The sequence below is a fragment of the Pelobates fuscus genome, chromosome 7 (genome assembly GCF_036172605.1).
Source record: "Pelobates fuscus isolate aPelFus1 chromosome 7, aPelFus1.pri, whole genome shotgun sequence".
Taxonomy (NCBI): domain Eukaryota; kingdom Metazoa; phylum Chordata; class Amphibia; order Anura; family Pelobatidae; genus Pelobates; species Pelobates fuscus.
In genome coordinates this window covers 25,038,408-25,051,305 of record NC_086323.1, presented here as the reverse complement: position 1 = coordinate 25,051,305, position 12,898 = coordinate 25,038,408, and the positions used below count along the sequence as shown (strand labels likewise).

The 12,898-nt window shown below is 41.0% G+C and overlaps 1 protein-coding gene across 2 annotated transcripts in view; it reads left to right on the top strand.

Moving 5' to 3' along the window:
- The window catches only part of FAF1 (Fas associated factor 1), a 241,721-nt gene extending 231,756 nt beyond the window's left edge, over positions 1-9,965 (top strand). For both annotated transcript variants that reach the window (XM_063427802.1, XM_063427801.1), the window contains exon 19: positions 7,594-9,965. In XM_063427802.1, the coding sequence (XP_063283872.1) occupies positions 7,594-7,677 (84 nt within the window). In that variant the 3' untranslated portion in view covers positions 7,678-9,965. The remainder of the gene's footprint in view (positions 1-7,593) is intronic.
- The last annotated feature ends 2,933 nt before the right edge of the window (positions 9,966-12,898 follow it).

Genomic DNA, 12,898 nt, shown 5'->3' with positions numbered 1-12,898 from the left:
ATTTATGATATAAATCGAGCCAGATATAAACAAAAATCTAGTAACCGCTAGTTTTATCATTTGTGCTGAATTTAGCAAAGTACCTTCCAACAGTTGCAGATTTAAGCCTGTTGTCATGTATCACATTGCTAGGTTTTAGTGAACTCGGACAGTATGTGCCTTTAAGGTACATAACAAGTCGTCCAAAATGTATTCTTCCCAGCGAATAAAAAGAACTGCCCACATCTGCTCCCACACCTGATTGGTAACTGTGGTGTTTTGATAGAATGCTGTTTGCTTTGCAAATAATCTTATTAGAATGCATGAGATATAGTCTCCAAACCTGCCTGCACAAACAGTCACACACACACACACACAGGCTGACTGTGAGACTGGGTTCTGGGGCCATCGCTGGCATACCATTACCATGTCTGTCATGTTAATGAATTATTATCTATAATTTGTTGCAAGAGAATGCCATTCTAAATAGCAAGGCTTTAAACTCTATTGTGGATTATGTGTATGGCCACACCATGGATAGAGGTTCAGACACAGATTTTCTAATGGGGTGCATTATCGTTGCTGTGAATTTTGAAGAATTGTGTGTGACTAAATCCAGCTTGACTATTTTGGCCTGAAATCTGCAATCTACCGTCTTACATATTCTGCAGAATTCCTATTTTGGTTTATTGTACAGCACTCAAAAAAGGTTAACATTGGGCTTAGATGTTTTGTTTTTTGTTTTCATTCTATTTATATTGCTTTTGTTCTGTATGGATTTTTTTTTTCTTCCTTGTTATGTGAGGTGATTTGTTTTTTGTTTTTGTTTGGTTTTTATTTTATTTTTATTTTACACCTTAGGAAGCCTTAAGAAGAATGCTGTTCTAATCTAGCAGTTTAAATCTCACACCTGAACACAATGCATGCCTTAAAAAAGGATAAGAAAAAAAAATGCTTCTGCGTGGCTTTGCTTTCCTAACCGCTGCCTGGAAATGCCTTTTATTGTCCTCTAATTACTACCTAACGAAGCTTATGTTTTTAGCTTGTTTGTTTCCATGCGGAATAGATTTAATAGGGCCTAATGAGAGCTTGAAGCATCTCACGACACCTAGGAGCACTGATTCCTTGCTTATGTTCTGAGACGTGAAAAGGGAGCTTGGGGGTACAGTACAGTACAGTACAGTCGTACTGTAGAAACTTCGTACTGTACTTTATTCACTCGAGCAGCTTCCCCGACCGGTTAGTTTCAACCTCCGCACATACGGGTCTGTTTACTAAACAGTGAGTTGCAGTGAGATGACAAGTGACTTGTAAAATTAATGCCATAGTAAAGAATGTTGGCAAAAAAAAATTTGTAACTCATCTGGCCCATTTTGGCATCTATCTATCTATCTATCGGTTCACTTATACAAGACTCACAATTTTCACTTACCCTGAAGAGTAGAAATGAACCCCTAGTGAATGTGCAATAGACCTTCCAGGCTTTCAGTGACCAGTAACTTTCAAAGTCTGGCTAATAGCACAGGACTTGCCATTTTAGGCCCTGTCCTGTATTATTGCCTTATGTGCTGAAGTGATGGTTTAGCACTGCAGGTGTGTGTTCTATATCTGACAAAGCACCATCGGAGTTGTATGTCTACAACAAGTGATGATCTACCTTTCTAACCGCTGACCCTGTGCACGTTCCAGAACAGAAGCAGTGATCCTTCCCGAAGAGGATCTGCAGACTTTACATCCGTGAATGTTAAAATAAGTGTGGAACCCACCGATATTGGGGTACTGTGATATAGTGGTGGGCATAACACGATATAACCATATGGTGGAACTAAAGCCCAATATTTGTTTGCTCAAAAAAAAGATGATTTTAAGTAACCTTGTAAAATGTAAACTTAATATGTATTTGACATATTTTAAACGATTTTTCTTGATAATAGGAGTTGCAGTCAGCCAGTGTTATCTGAAAATGTAAATCATTTCCACAGACGTGATCTGGTTCCATTTATGACCCTCGCAGTGCAGGGATGTTTAGAATCCAATTCTGACCGTGTGAGCAGAACAGGACAACATACCTATCACACTCACCATGTTGATTGATGGGTAGTGTAGTCAATCCAGACAATCTAGTGGACTTTTAGTTATTCCACACCAGTTGGAACATTGGTCCCTGATAGTTGCCAAAGACATATTTGTTGAATTCCTTAAAAAAAAAAAAAAAAAAAAGCTAATAAAATGGGCACCTTACTAATCTGAGTCAGTGGCGAATTAAATAGTTATGGGAATCTGATCGCTGTGAAGGTTATAAGATGCTAATTAAGTAGAACAAGAAGCCATATGAGGAGGAGGGAAATATGGTATTATAAAAGAGCTTGGGATGCTGAAACAAAGCAACAACAGCTCTGTTTGTTGACAGATGCAGCAGCCGTATTCTCAATAATTGGGTAATGGTGTAAACATTGGCGAATCAGCATGTCCCTCAGTGGATTCGGAACAGAAGGCAAGCTGAAATGAAAGATATAAACAGTCCCACCCCCTTTCTACCGCCTGTAACTGTCCTAAGATCTCCAAAGTGTAAAAGAAATTGAGAAAAGGCCATCCCGTGTGTTATTAACTCCTCTACGGAGGTTCAGTGTTTCTAATTAGCTGCTGGCCCATCTGGAAATACTCGTTAGAAATGCAGTGCCAACGTGGATGCAAATGGGTGTTCAGTGAAATGTAGGTGTTTTGGCATGTCTCACCCTGTATGCCATCTTCTAACAGCTGTTTCAACATGTAAGATTATGTTTAACAGTTTTGCTTATTTAAGCCGCTACCCGCAGAAAACACAACAAACAAATGGGAACAAAAGCTTACACAATCTGTCTTCATTTCTAATGAAGGTAACCTGATTGACGGGCCTTCAAAGTTGGGAGCTTCTCGATTAGTGAGCAAAAAAAAAAAAAGAATACATTTATCTGATGCAAAAAGAAAGCAAAAAATCTATATTTTTAATTCAGTTGACGTGTTGAGCAGCACAATGCTTAGCCATCCGATAAGGGTAAAGTGTCGTTGCTATCCCAGCATTAGCAAAGTAACACTAGTCTATGCCAAGGTTTTTTGCTGTAGAACATCATGAATTGTAACGCTCTTGTTTTGAATTCAGAGATGGTACCTCCCCAGCGCATCACTAACCAAGATGAATTAAGATCTTATTTTTGGAAACCATAACCGCTTGCCACATACGCTTGTGTTCCATGTTACAGGCTGATGGTGTGTTTTGTTGTGACAGCCGACATAAGTAATTTGGTCATAGTGCACATGGACAAACTTCTGCCACTGCACTGTCCTCATCTAAGTCAGTGCTACGTAGACACCAAGAGCCATGTTCATTATACCCAAAGAGTGGTCAGACTTGGGTCCTTGTTTGTTGGTCTCGGAGCCAGGAACATGGAGGGGCAGCTGTTTGCCCCACATCATTGCCGTGAAGTAGCAGTGGCTCCCTTCGAGTTCAGGGCAGACTCTGAATAGGAAAAGTGATGATTAAAGAAACAGTGTGTCAGTTGTGTATTCAAATCACAATATAACAGGCCAGGTACATATTATTTATCTGTAACATCTTTGGGGGTTATTCAGTGAACAGAGATTTGTAGTGTATTGAGGAGTTATCCTTTACTTAAAACAAAACAGTTGAAAAATAAATCTTGTATACACAACTCACACTCCCCAAAACAGCAGGAGGCCTGGCCGTTCCTGATTTTAAACTATATTACCAAGCATGCCACATGCAACGGGCCCTGGAATGGGCAAAAGAGGGGATTAGCAAACCCTGGAAGGCCATCGAAACACACCACGCAGGCAGGCCCCTTTCAGCCCTCCTGTGGCTGGACCCATCGATTGGTAGGCGGCTAGTCCGCCAACAGCCCTTCACCACCGCCACCCTAACCGTATGGCACTCACAAGCGAGGAAACTACGCCTCTCCTCCTTCCCGTCCCCGCTACTACCTCTGGCGTACAATCCGGAGTTTGAACCGGGAGTAAGACCGGGGAGCCTCCGCTGCGTCCTCCCTCAAACCATACCCAGACTCCGAGACATGACCGCCAATGGGAAAATTGTGTCCCTACAGACGCTCACGGGCACACCCACCCAGCCTTTCATGACAACATTTAGATACACCCAAATTAGGAACTACATCACCGCTATACCACAACATCCCGACATATATAGGGACCTTACGCCATTCGAACAGCTATGCCAAGACCCGGAGCCCATGCCCCATAGTATTTCATACCTCTACTCCATGCTACAACGGCAACAGGGACACCCCCCACCTCCCTTCATGTCCAAATGGGAGACTGCCGTAGGGGAAACACTTACCGAGACCCAGTGGCACAAGATCTGCGACCTAGTGCACCATTGCGCAATCTCTAGCAAAACCCAGGAAACGGCCTATAAGGTTCTCACACAATGGTACCTGACCCCAGAACGCTTACAGAGAATGCATTTGGACGCGGACGGCCTCTGCTGGAGGTGCAAGAGAGGGGCAGGATCCTTTCTTCACATATGGTGGGAATGCCCACTCATAGTACCGTTCTGGGAGAAAATAGCTGCCATGGTGGCCATGTTCACTGACAAGGTCCCACCCTTCCAGCCCGCCCCATACCTCCTACACCACACGACAACCCCCACATCACGTTACAAACGCTCCCTGACCATCCGAATTCTTAATGTCGCAAAACACCGAATACCTTTGTACTGGAAAAAAGACACAACCCCAACACTCTCCCTGTGGTTTACCAGAATGGAGGAGTTACGAGTCACAGAGGAGATCTGGTATTCAGCCCAAGACCGAACGCAGACATACTTAGACACATGGACACCCTGGTTGGCACGGGTGGGTACAGAGGCATTCCGGACTATGCACTTGACCATGGGGGGAGGAACAGTCAATCCCCAGGAGAGGACGCTGGGAGACTAGCGGGACGATCCACACCTGGCCCAAAACGTGATGCCTCACTCCCGCCCCCCGTCAAAAGGGGGTGGGGCGCGGTCCGGGGGACCCGGGGGGCGGTGCCTGGGCCGACCCCGCGGGGGTGTGCGGGGAAGGCTACGGCGCCTGCTGGGGTGCGACCACATGCGGAGCCCGGGGCGGCCTGCAGCCCCGCTAGCGAGGGGGGTGGAAGTGCGCCAGTTTTGTGAGCTATAGAGCTAATGAGTTTGGAAGGAGTCGTAGGATACCCCTTAGGTTATCCCCATCAGCACAACCTACACCGCTGGGCAGAACCGAACCATACTAAGGTAGGGGGCCAACACCCCACAACACTGCCATCCAGGCCCATAGACACAGGGTCACTGGAGGGTTGCACGTCCTGAAGGGACCCTATACAACAGATGGCCACATGCCTCACTACTGCCTAGAGGCTACAGGGTGGGCAGGGGGAATAGACAAACAAAACACAACAGTGGGGCATGCAAAACCACCCAACGTAGAAATGGTGCATATTGAATATAACAGAGTACGAAACACCACCGGGTAACACCGGACCTGCGATTCCATAATACACATGCTATTTACTCAAGAAAGCGACCTGCGAGTCGCCCAGACACGTACGTCATCATATGCCTTCCGATGTATAAGCTTTTGTGAATGACCAGAGGGACCTGGGAGTCCACGTTTCTCTTTTACATGTTGCGAAACCAACAAAAACGAAAGGTTCAATAAGAAGATATTTACAAAAAAAAAAGAGTACTAAACACCATGTAACACCGGACCTGCAAGTCCACAATACACATGCTATTTACTCATGAAAGCGACCTGCGAGTCGCCCAGACACGTACGTCATGACATGCCTTACAATGTATAAGCTTCTGTGAATGACCAGAGGGATCTGCGAGTCCACGTTTCTCTCTTACATGTTGCAAGTCCAACAAAAACGAAATGTTTAATAAAAAGATATTTACAAAAAAAAGAAATAAATCTTGTTTATAGTCATTGTTCGCGGTTATCCAGATTTTTGCAATCAATCCTAATGAGGTTATACACATAGCCCGGAATTATGGAGGACAGACAGTGGGTTTGCAGATTTTAGACCAAAATATAGAAATGCGGGGGAAAATCATAATCTCCAATAAAGGCCTCTATTTAATATCGTTGGATAAGCTTTTCAAATAATTTTATATTTTTTAAAAACTTTTTAAATGATTTAATATGATGGAAAATATTAAAACTTTTTAATATTTTGATATTTTATATATATTGATATATTTATATATATTTTAAAAAGTTTGAAAGAAATCATTTAAAAAAAGTTTATCCAACAATATTAAATCAAGTCAGAGATTTTCCACCTTATCTATTTTGACATAGGATTTGCAAAACCCTCGTTAATTCTTCACCATTTCTGAAATCATGCCACCCTATCTGCTCGTGTTTAAACGCATCTTCACCCCAGAAAAAATGATAACCATAGTTGGGTGATAAATGTTATATTTGTAAATCGCGCAAAGTGAAAATTGCTCAAAGATATTTTTTTGTGCCCCTCATTAAGCATATTATGATTAAACATTGATAATTAGTGCACACCACTGCACTTTATGCAGAAAACTAATGTTAAAGGTACACTCCACACACAGAGCGCTTCTATAAATTAACCTTGTTACACCCCCCTGGCTGACCAGTTCTGTTACTTCTCATTGAGCTGCATTCGTAAGTCTGTGATTGGACAGCCACAGAAAGTATGGGCGGGGTTAGAAGGGGAGGGCTTGCAAAGGGATTAAACCAAAACTCTTTAAATGAAGCTTTTGCTTATAGAGACACTCTACTACCCAAATACAAAATAAGTAGATGATCACAGGTAGCAGACAAGAGATCTTCAGGTTTTGCAAGCTGTTTTTATATATCTCTCCAATGAAAAAATGTATAATTAAATACATGCTTGTTTCATTTGGGGAATATCTACTAAACAGTGATTATTTGGATTTGGCTAGTAGACTGTCCCTATAAACAAAAGCTTCATGTAAAAAGTTTTGGTTTAATCCCATGAGGTCAAACTGTTTTGGGAGTTGCCACAAAAGGGTAGATTGTTAAAGGCCCGTCTTCCCCTGGTAACGGTTTGAGTTTTTGTCTAGACCTACCAGAACGCACCTAGGCACATCCTCTCGACTGGTGTATCGGTTTACATTGCTTTTGTTTTTTTTTTTTGTTTTTTTTCTGTAACTGGGCCGTAATCAGAATAAAGGAGTAAATGTATGCATGGTGTATATTTCATGCATAGCCAGGTAAACATATTAGAAAATTGTAGGAAAAATAACAATATTTTACAAAATTAGTGTTATGCTTTTTGACTAATACAACGTTTATTGTTTGAGTCTATTTAAAATGAATTTTACTGGGACACTGCAGCTTCAGTTTACCTATAGAAAATACTGGGGAACGTTTATCAGTGTGAGTCTGAAGCATCCCCTTAATGATCTTTCCTTCTCTGCTTTACTCTCTGTCTGTACTGATCCACCTGTGGCTGCCAGTTATGTATCATCTTTTTACCTATTCTTTTCAGTTTTGTGTCCAGTTAGTAGTACCTTGAGAGTCTGTGTATATCCTGATACTGTATCTCATGTTCTGTTTGTTTGTTTGTTTCCAGATATCCCAGCTGGATCCTTGCAGATCCCTGATGGATCTCAAACTATACCCTCAGGAAACACTTTTCCTAGAAGCCAAGGAGTAGTAGTTCAATGAGCAGACTGTGAGCGCAGCGGTAGAGGCACCGCGTAATGGGAATATGGAAGCTACTCACTATCACCACCCCTGTTCTTTGCGTGCATCTTCGCCGAATAGAAGATGAGACCCATCACAGACCCCATTCTTTGGGTTTTCAGCCTAAGCAGGAGACCATCCCAGTACGGACACTTTATTACTGCATACTACCCATCATTCAGCTTCATATCGAATGAGTGCACTATGATTACACCAAATAATATTTCACTAGAGGAGTCTCCTGTTTGCAGTACGAGGGAAATAACCCACCTGGTCCTTAATATAATGATGCTGAGTATCTGTGTCCTTTATAGTATCCCTACTTACAATAAAGGGGATGGATTGTCTGGGAAACAAACAAATATGAAAATGTCCAATATGGATGAGAGCATTTTCTTTTTTTTTTTTTTACTTAGTTTAGTCCAATAGCCAGCAGGTTCTGCTTTAGTTTTAGAAGGTTGCAGTGGGTGTTTGCAGAGTTCAGGTGGGTTTGACATTTAGGAGTGTTCATTTGATGTGTTTAAATGTAATTTGTAAAAGGAAAATAAGTGAAATCCCACCTTGATGTAATATCCATCAATAGCTCTGCATTCTAGTTGCAGGTTCTGTACACATAAGTTCCTCATTGCAGGATGTCTGCTTGCAATTGACTACTTTATCCAAAGCCTTTTATGGAAGGGGCTAAAGGGAGCGCAGGTGATGTGAACCCCACCTTCCAAGTAGCTGTGTAACTAAAGGGGAGTTATTTTGGTTATTAACTATTAGAGCAGTTTGTAAATATTCTTAATTTGTTTTCCTATACAATATATCCATGCTTAATGCAAAGATGTGGCTGCCTTAATTTTTTTATTTTTTGTTTCTAATTTTATCCTGGATATTTTTCTCCAATTTACATTCTAAGTTTGTAAATTGAAAACATTTGATATGTCATGTTTTCACCCAAGTATAACGATTTGGTAAAAATGTGAGACTGCCTCCTTAATCTTCCACATTAAACAAATCTAAGCAAACCCTTTTAAATAAACATAGCGTTGTGTTTTGCAATTTGACAATACGCTGTCTGTCTGACGCATCTTGTTGCTGCAATTATTGCAATTATTACGGTCTGATACCTAGATTGCAGGGATCCAAAATGCCACCCAGACCCAATATGCCAGATCACCTTCACATTATATCATAGAGAAAGCAAAAGGGCAACTGATTTCTGCGGATACTCAGCATCACTATACAGTGGCATTTCCCTTCTGGGAGTGAATAGAATTCTTTAGCTCACAAATAGCCTTCAACGGATTTGCTTTGCATGTTGGTAGGCAATTTGCTGTGATGGGTATTGAAGGTTCTCTATGCAGAGAGTCCCATGAACACAGAACCTTTTCCTTCTCACATTTTATTACTTTTTAATATGTGTTTCTTTATCATCTTCAAAATCCTGGACATTCCTGCCTGGATTCCGAACACTAAAACCCCACAATGTTGATATATATATTCTGTGTGTGTATATGTATACACGATATCTACCAAATAGGCCTGTTATCCCCCTTGTCTAGTCTGCTCCACACTGTGCAGTCGTTAGCCAATCAGACATCAAATTCTGGAATGAAATGTCCCAGAGACAAGACGTTGTCAGCATCAAGCTTCACTGGTAGTTAAAACCCATGCCGTATTAGGGTTATTTTATAGTCATCATGGGGAGCAGAAACATGGCTGTATGTATACACACACTTAGATATATATATATATTGTCCATAATTATATAATCTATGAAGGCCAAGAAAAAATAAGGTTGTTGAGATGTTCCACATGTGAAGGTTTTACAGTATTACAGAGAATGTTTATATTACCCGATACTTTGAGGTTAGGATTTGAGGGGACATTTGAAGAATATACTTTGGTAAATAATTTCAGTTATTTATTTTGATTTCTGCTTTTGGTTGCAGACCTGTTTAATTTTTTTTTAGGTTGGGGTGGGAGGGTTTAATTACTTTGCAGTGTGTGCCTCTTAAATATATGCATGATGTGAATATTTATCTCTGAATAAATAAGACCAACGCAGGATACTTGAAATCTTCCCAATATTTCGGAGTGTCCCACTTGGGAACAAAATGAACTAGCACTGGTGACACGTTTAATGGGGCGAGTATTGTTAAATCTGAGGACTGCAGGAAGGAATAGTTAGTGCTTTCTTGGGTCTGTCTTACTGTGATAATATGATCTTACAAAAGGTTAAATAATAAATTGCCAGGAAGGCACCAAATCTGACCCTGATTTTATGTTACTGAGCTTTCCATGGCTACTTATAATTGCTTATCGAAATAGAATTGAACAACCATTGTAGGCTTAGCCCTTTAAACAGTCATTTATTTAGGTTGTAAGTGGATGCGCACATTTAAAGGAGAGATGTAAAATTCGAACTAGAACCCTCACGGCTATTGTATTGCATGAGTGAAATGCAAATTCTGTAAAGCCTAATTTTTTAAGTGAACTACCAGTTAAATCTTTTCTTTTTTTACTCCTGTGTTGTAGCTGTGGGTATGGTGTACTTTCTCTGTACCCCCGTAAAATAGGGGGAATGTTTAACATAAGTTAATAGAGTACATGCTATATCCAAGGCTTGAGCACAGCACGCCCCCAGACCTAACTTTAGCAAACCGATCTAGAGACACAGATGACACCAGCTTATATGAAACATCAGGTGAGAGCCTTAACCAGAGCTTGTCAGACAGGCATTTTGCCTTGTGCTAAATACAGAAGGCTATCTGTTTGGCCATATTGATCGAGTCACTCTTCTTCAGTTCCTGTAGTTTATAAGAAAAGAAAAGGCCTGTGTCGTCCAGGATTAACTTGTGTCTGTTTCGACAGATTTTTATCAGCTACATTTTAAATGATGCTTAGCCAGACCACAGGGAATGTTACCATGGTACGTCTGCCGTCCCAGAGTCTGACCGCCATGTCCTTACTGCAGTAACCCTGTTCATCATTTAGCGTGACCTTATTATTTCATTCTTTTACAGCAGATCATTGTGATCCGGTGTGTGTTTACTGCAGCACATTTAATGATGTCATGGAATTCCTCACGCAGGCCGTACTGGTCGTTTGTCCCATCATTCAGTTATTTTTGTCCTTCTAATTCGCTAGTCTGCTTATGAATCAACAGGGCAAAACCCGCTCTAGATATGAGAGGCAGCCGTTTTGTAAACTCCCGACCCATCCAAGCTTCCTTTTCTCTGTAGTTGTTCAGAATATGAAGACAAAAATTGACCTATCACAGACTGGTTGGTATAGACTGATCAATACGCATTTATGACCGTATGCTTTAACCTTTTGTTTGCTGGATGCTGGCAGTAAAAAGGTTAAAGGCCAACGCCTTTATGATTATCTGATCTGCGTCCATATCACAACAATAGGATCCTTTCCTCTCCCATTGTGTCTGAATTTGTACATTGTTATTCTGCTGTTTTTAAGAACCTTGTTCATGTCACCGCACAAGAAAAAAAAAAAAAGAAAATTAGAAAAATATTGTGTGAAGAAAGTTTCATTTGTTTGATGACTTTGTGGAATATTGATTGTGTTTAAAATGTGTTCCGTATCTACACACAAATTCACACATTCGTAAGAGTTCAAACAGGTGAGAGAGCGCAGTTTATCCATATAACAGCTGCGCCTCTAGTATTAGTTCAAACCTCAGGGTTGCAAGTTCGATTCCTAGCAGGATCAGCTCAGCTTTTCACTTTTTCAGGGTACATACGGCTCACTGAGTGTAAAAGATGCACCAGTGCATGAGTCACAAACTAACGCACAATAAAGAACAAAAAGCATTTCCATACGACAAAACTGACTCTGCACAGAAACCCAGTGAATTACCTCCAGCAAATTAATGTTTCACACCTGCAAAGTACAATGCAATCATTTTATTTACATTAAATTTAGGTTATGCTGTAATGTTTAACAAAGAGGAAGCAGACAGACCGGTCCAAAATAAAAGCCAAAAAAGTTACTTATGCACTATCCCAATATTTAAATAACTGGAGGTTTTTTTTTTTTAGTACAGGTACTCCCCGTTAACCACAGAGTTCCGTTCCTACGACTCAGTCTGTAAGTGAATTGGTTGATAAGCGAGGACCACCGCTTATTATAAGCCAAATTTGTCATTCATGGAAAAGATGCGAGGTACAGTACAAAGCTGTACCTGGTATCTTTGCCACGAATGAGCCTTGACGAACAGTACGGTACAGGTACTAAATGTACTGGGATCCCTCTGAGCGTGGCGATATTTGATGAGTTGAATTTCACTATGTTCTCCTTTGCCGGTTTCTCATACATGGCAAATATGCAAGGAACAGCTTTACAGTACAAAGCTGTATCATGCATCTTTGCCGCGAATGAGCAACTGACTAATGTAAACATAGGCAAATGCAATTTAAAGAATTTTGCCACGTTCAGGGGGATTCCAGTACATTTAGTACCTGTACTGTTTGTCAAGGCTCATTAGTAGGTTTTCATTTGCGGCAATGATGCGAGGTACAGCTTTACACTAGAAAGCTGTACCTCACATCTTTTCCCCGAACGATCTACCGAATATGAGTCGCATGTCGAAACTCCGAGCAGTCATTAAGTGAGCAGGTCGTAAAGTGAGGAGCATCTGTATCACTACAATGGTCAACAATTCACCTTGCTTCTCTAAGCTAAAAGACAGAGTGGGATATTTTTACAATACCTACATGCTTATTAGCCCTTAATAGGGAACACGTGAGGTGGGCGGCAACACTGTGACATGGCTGTGTAATACAAAAGTAAATACAAATACACAAAATTAATCCCTGCCGTCAAACTCCCACTACTCCTGGGCGGCAGCAATGACTAGTACAGATCAGCCCCAATACATATAATAAAGAGCAGAAATGTTTCATGCGCACTGTCCCAAATCCCTGTGCACACTTAAATAAATGGAGATTTTTTTAATATCACACCAATGTCCATTAAAGTGTAACTTGATCTGCCACATCAAAGCAAACCTTTCAGCTAAAAGGCAAAATATGACACAGAAATGGGTATTTTTCTCTAAAACCCCTACACATGTATTTATTTATTTTTTGCAGTGCACAGAAAACGTTACAAGCAGGCATGAGGTTCCCCCGAAAGCAGTCCTCAAGCTTTTTCTCGCAAAACATGCGGTACATTTGATTACAAGGCAC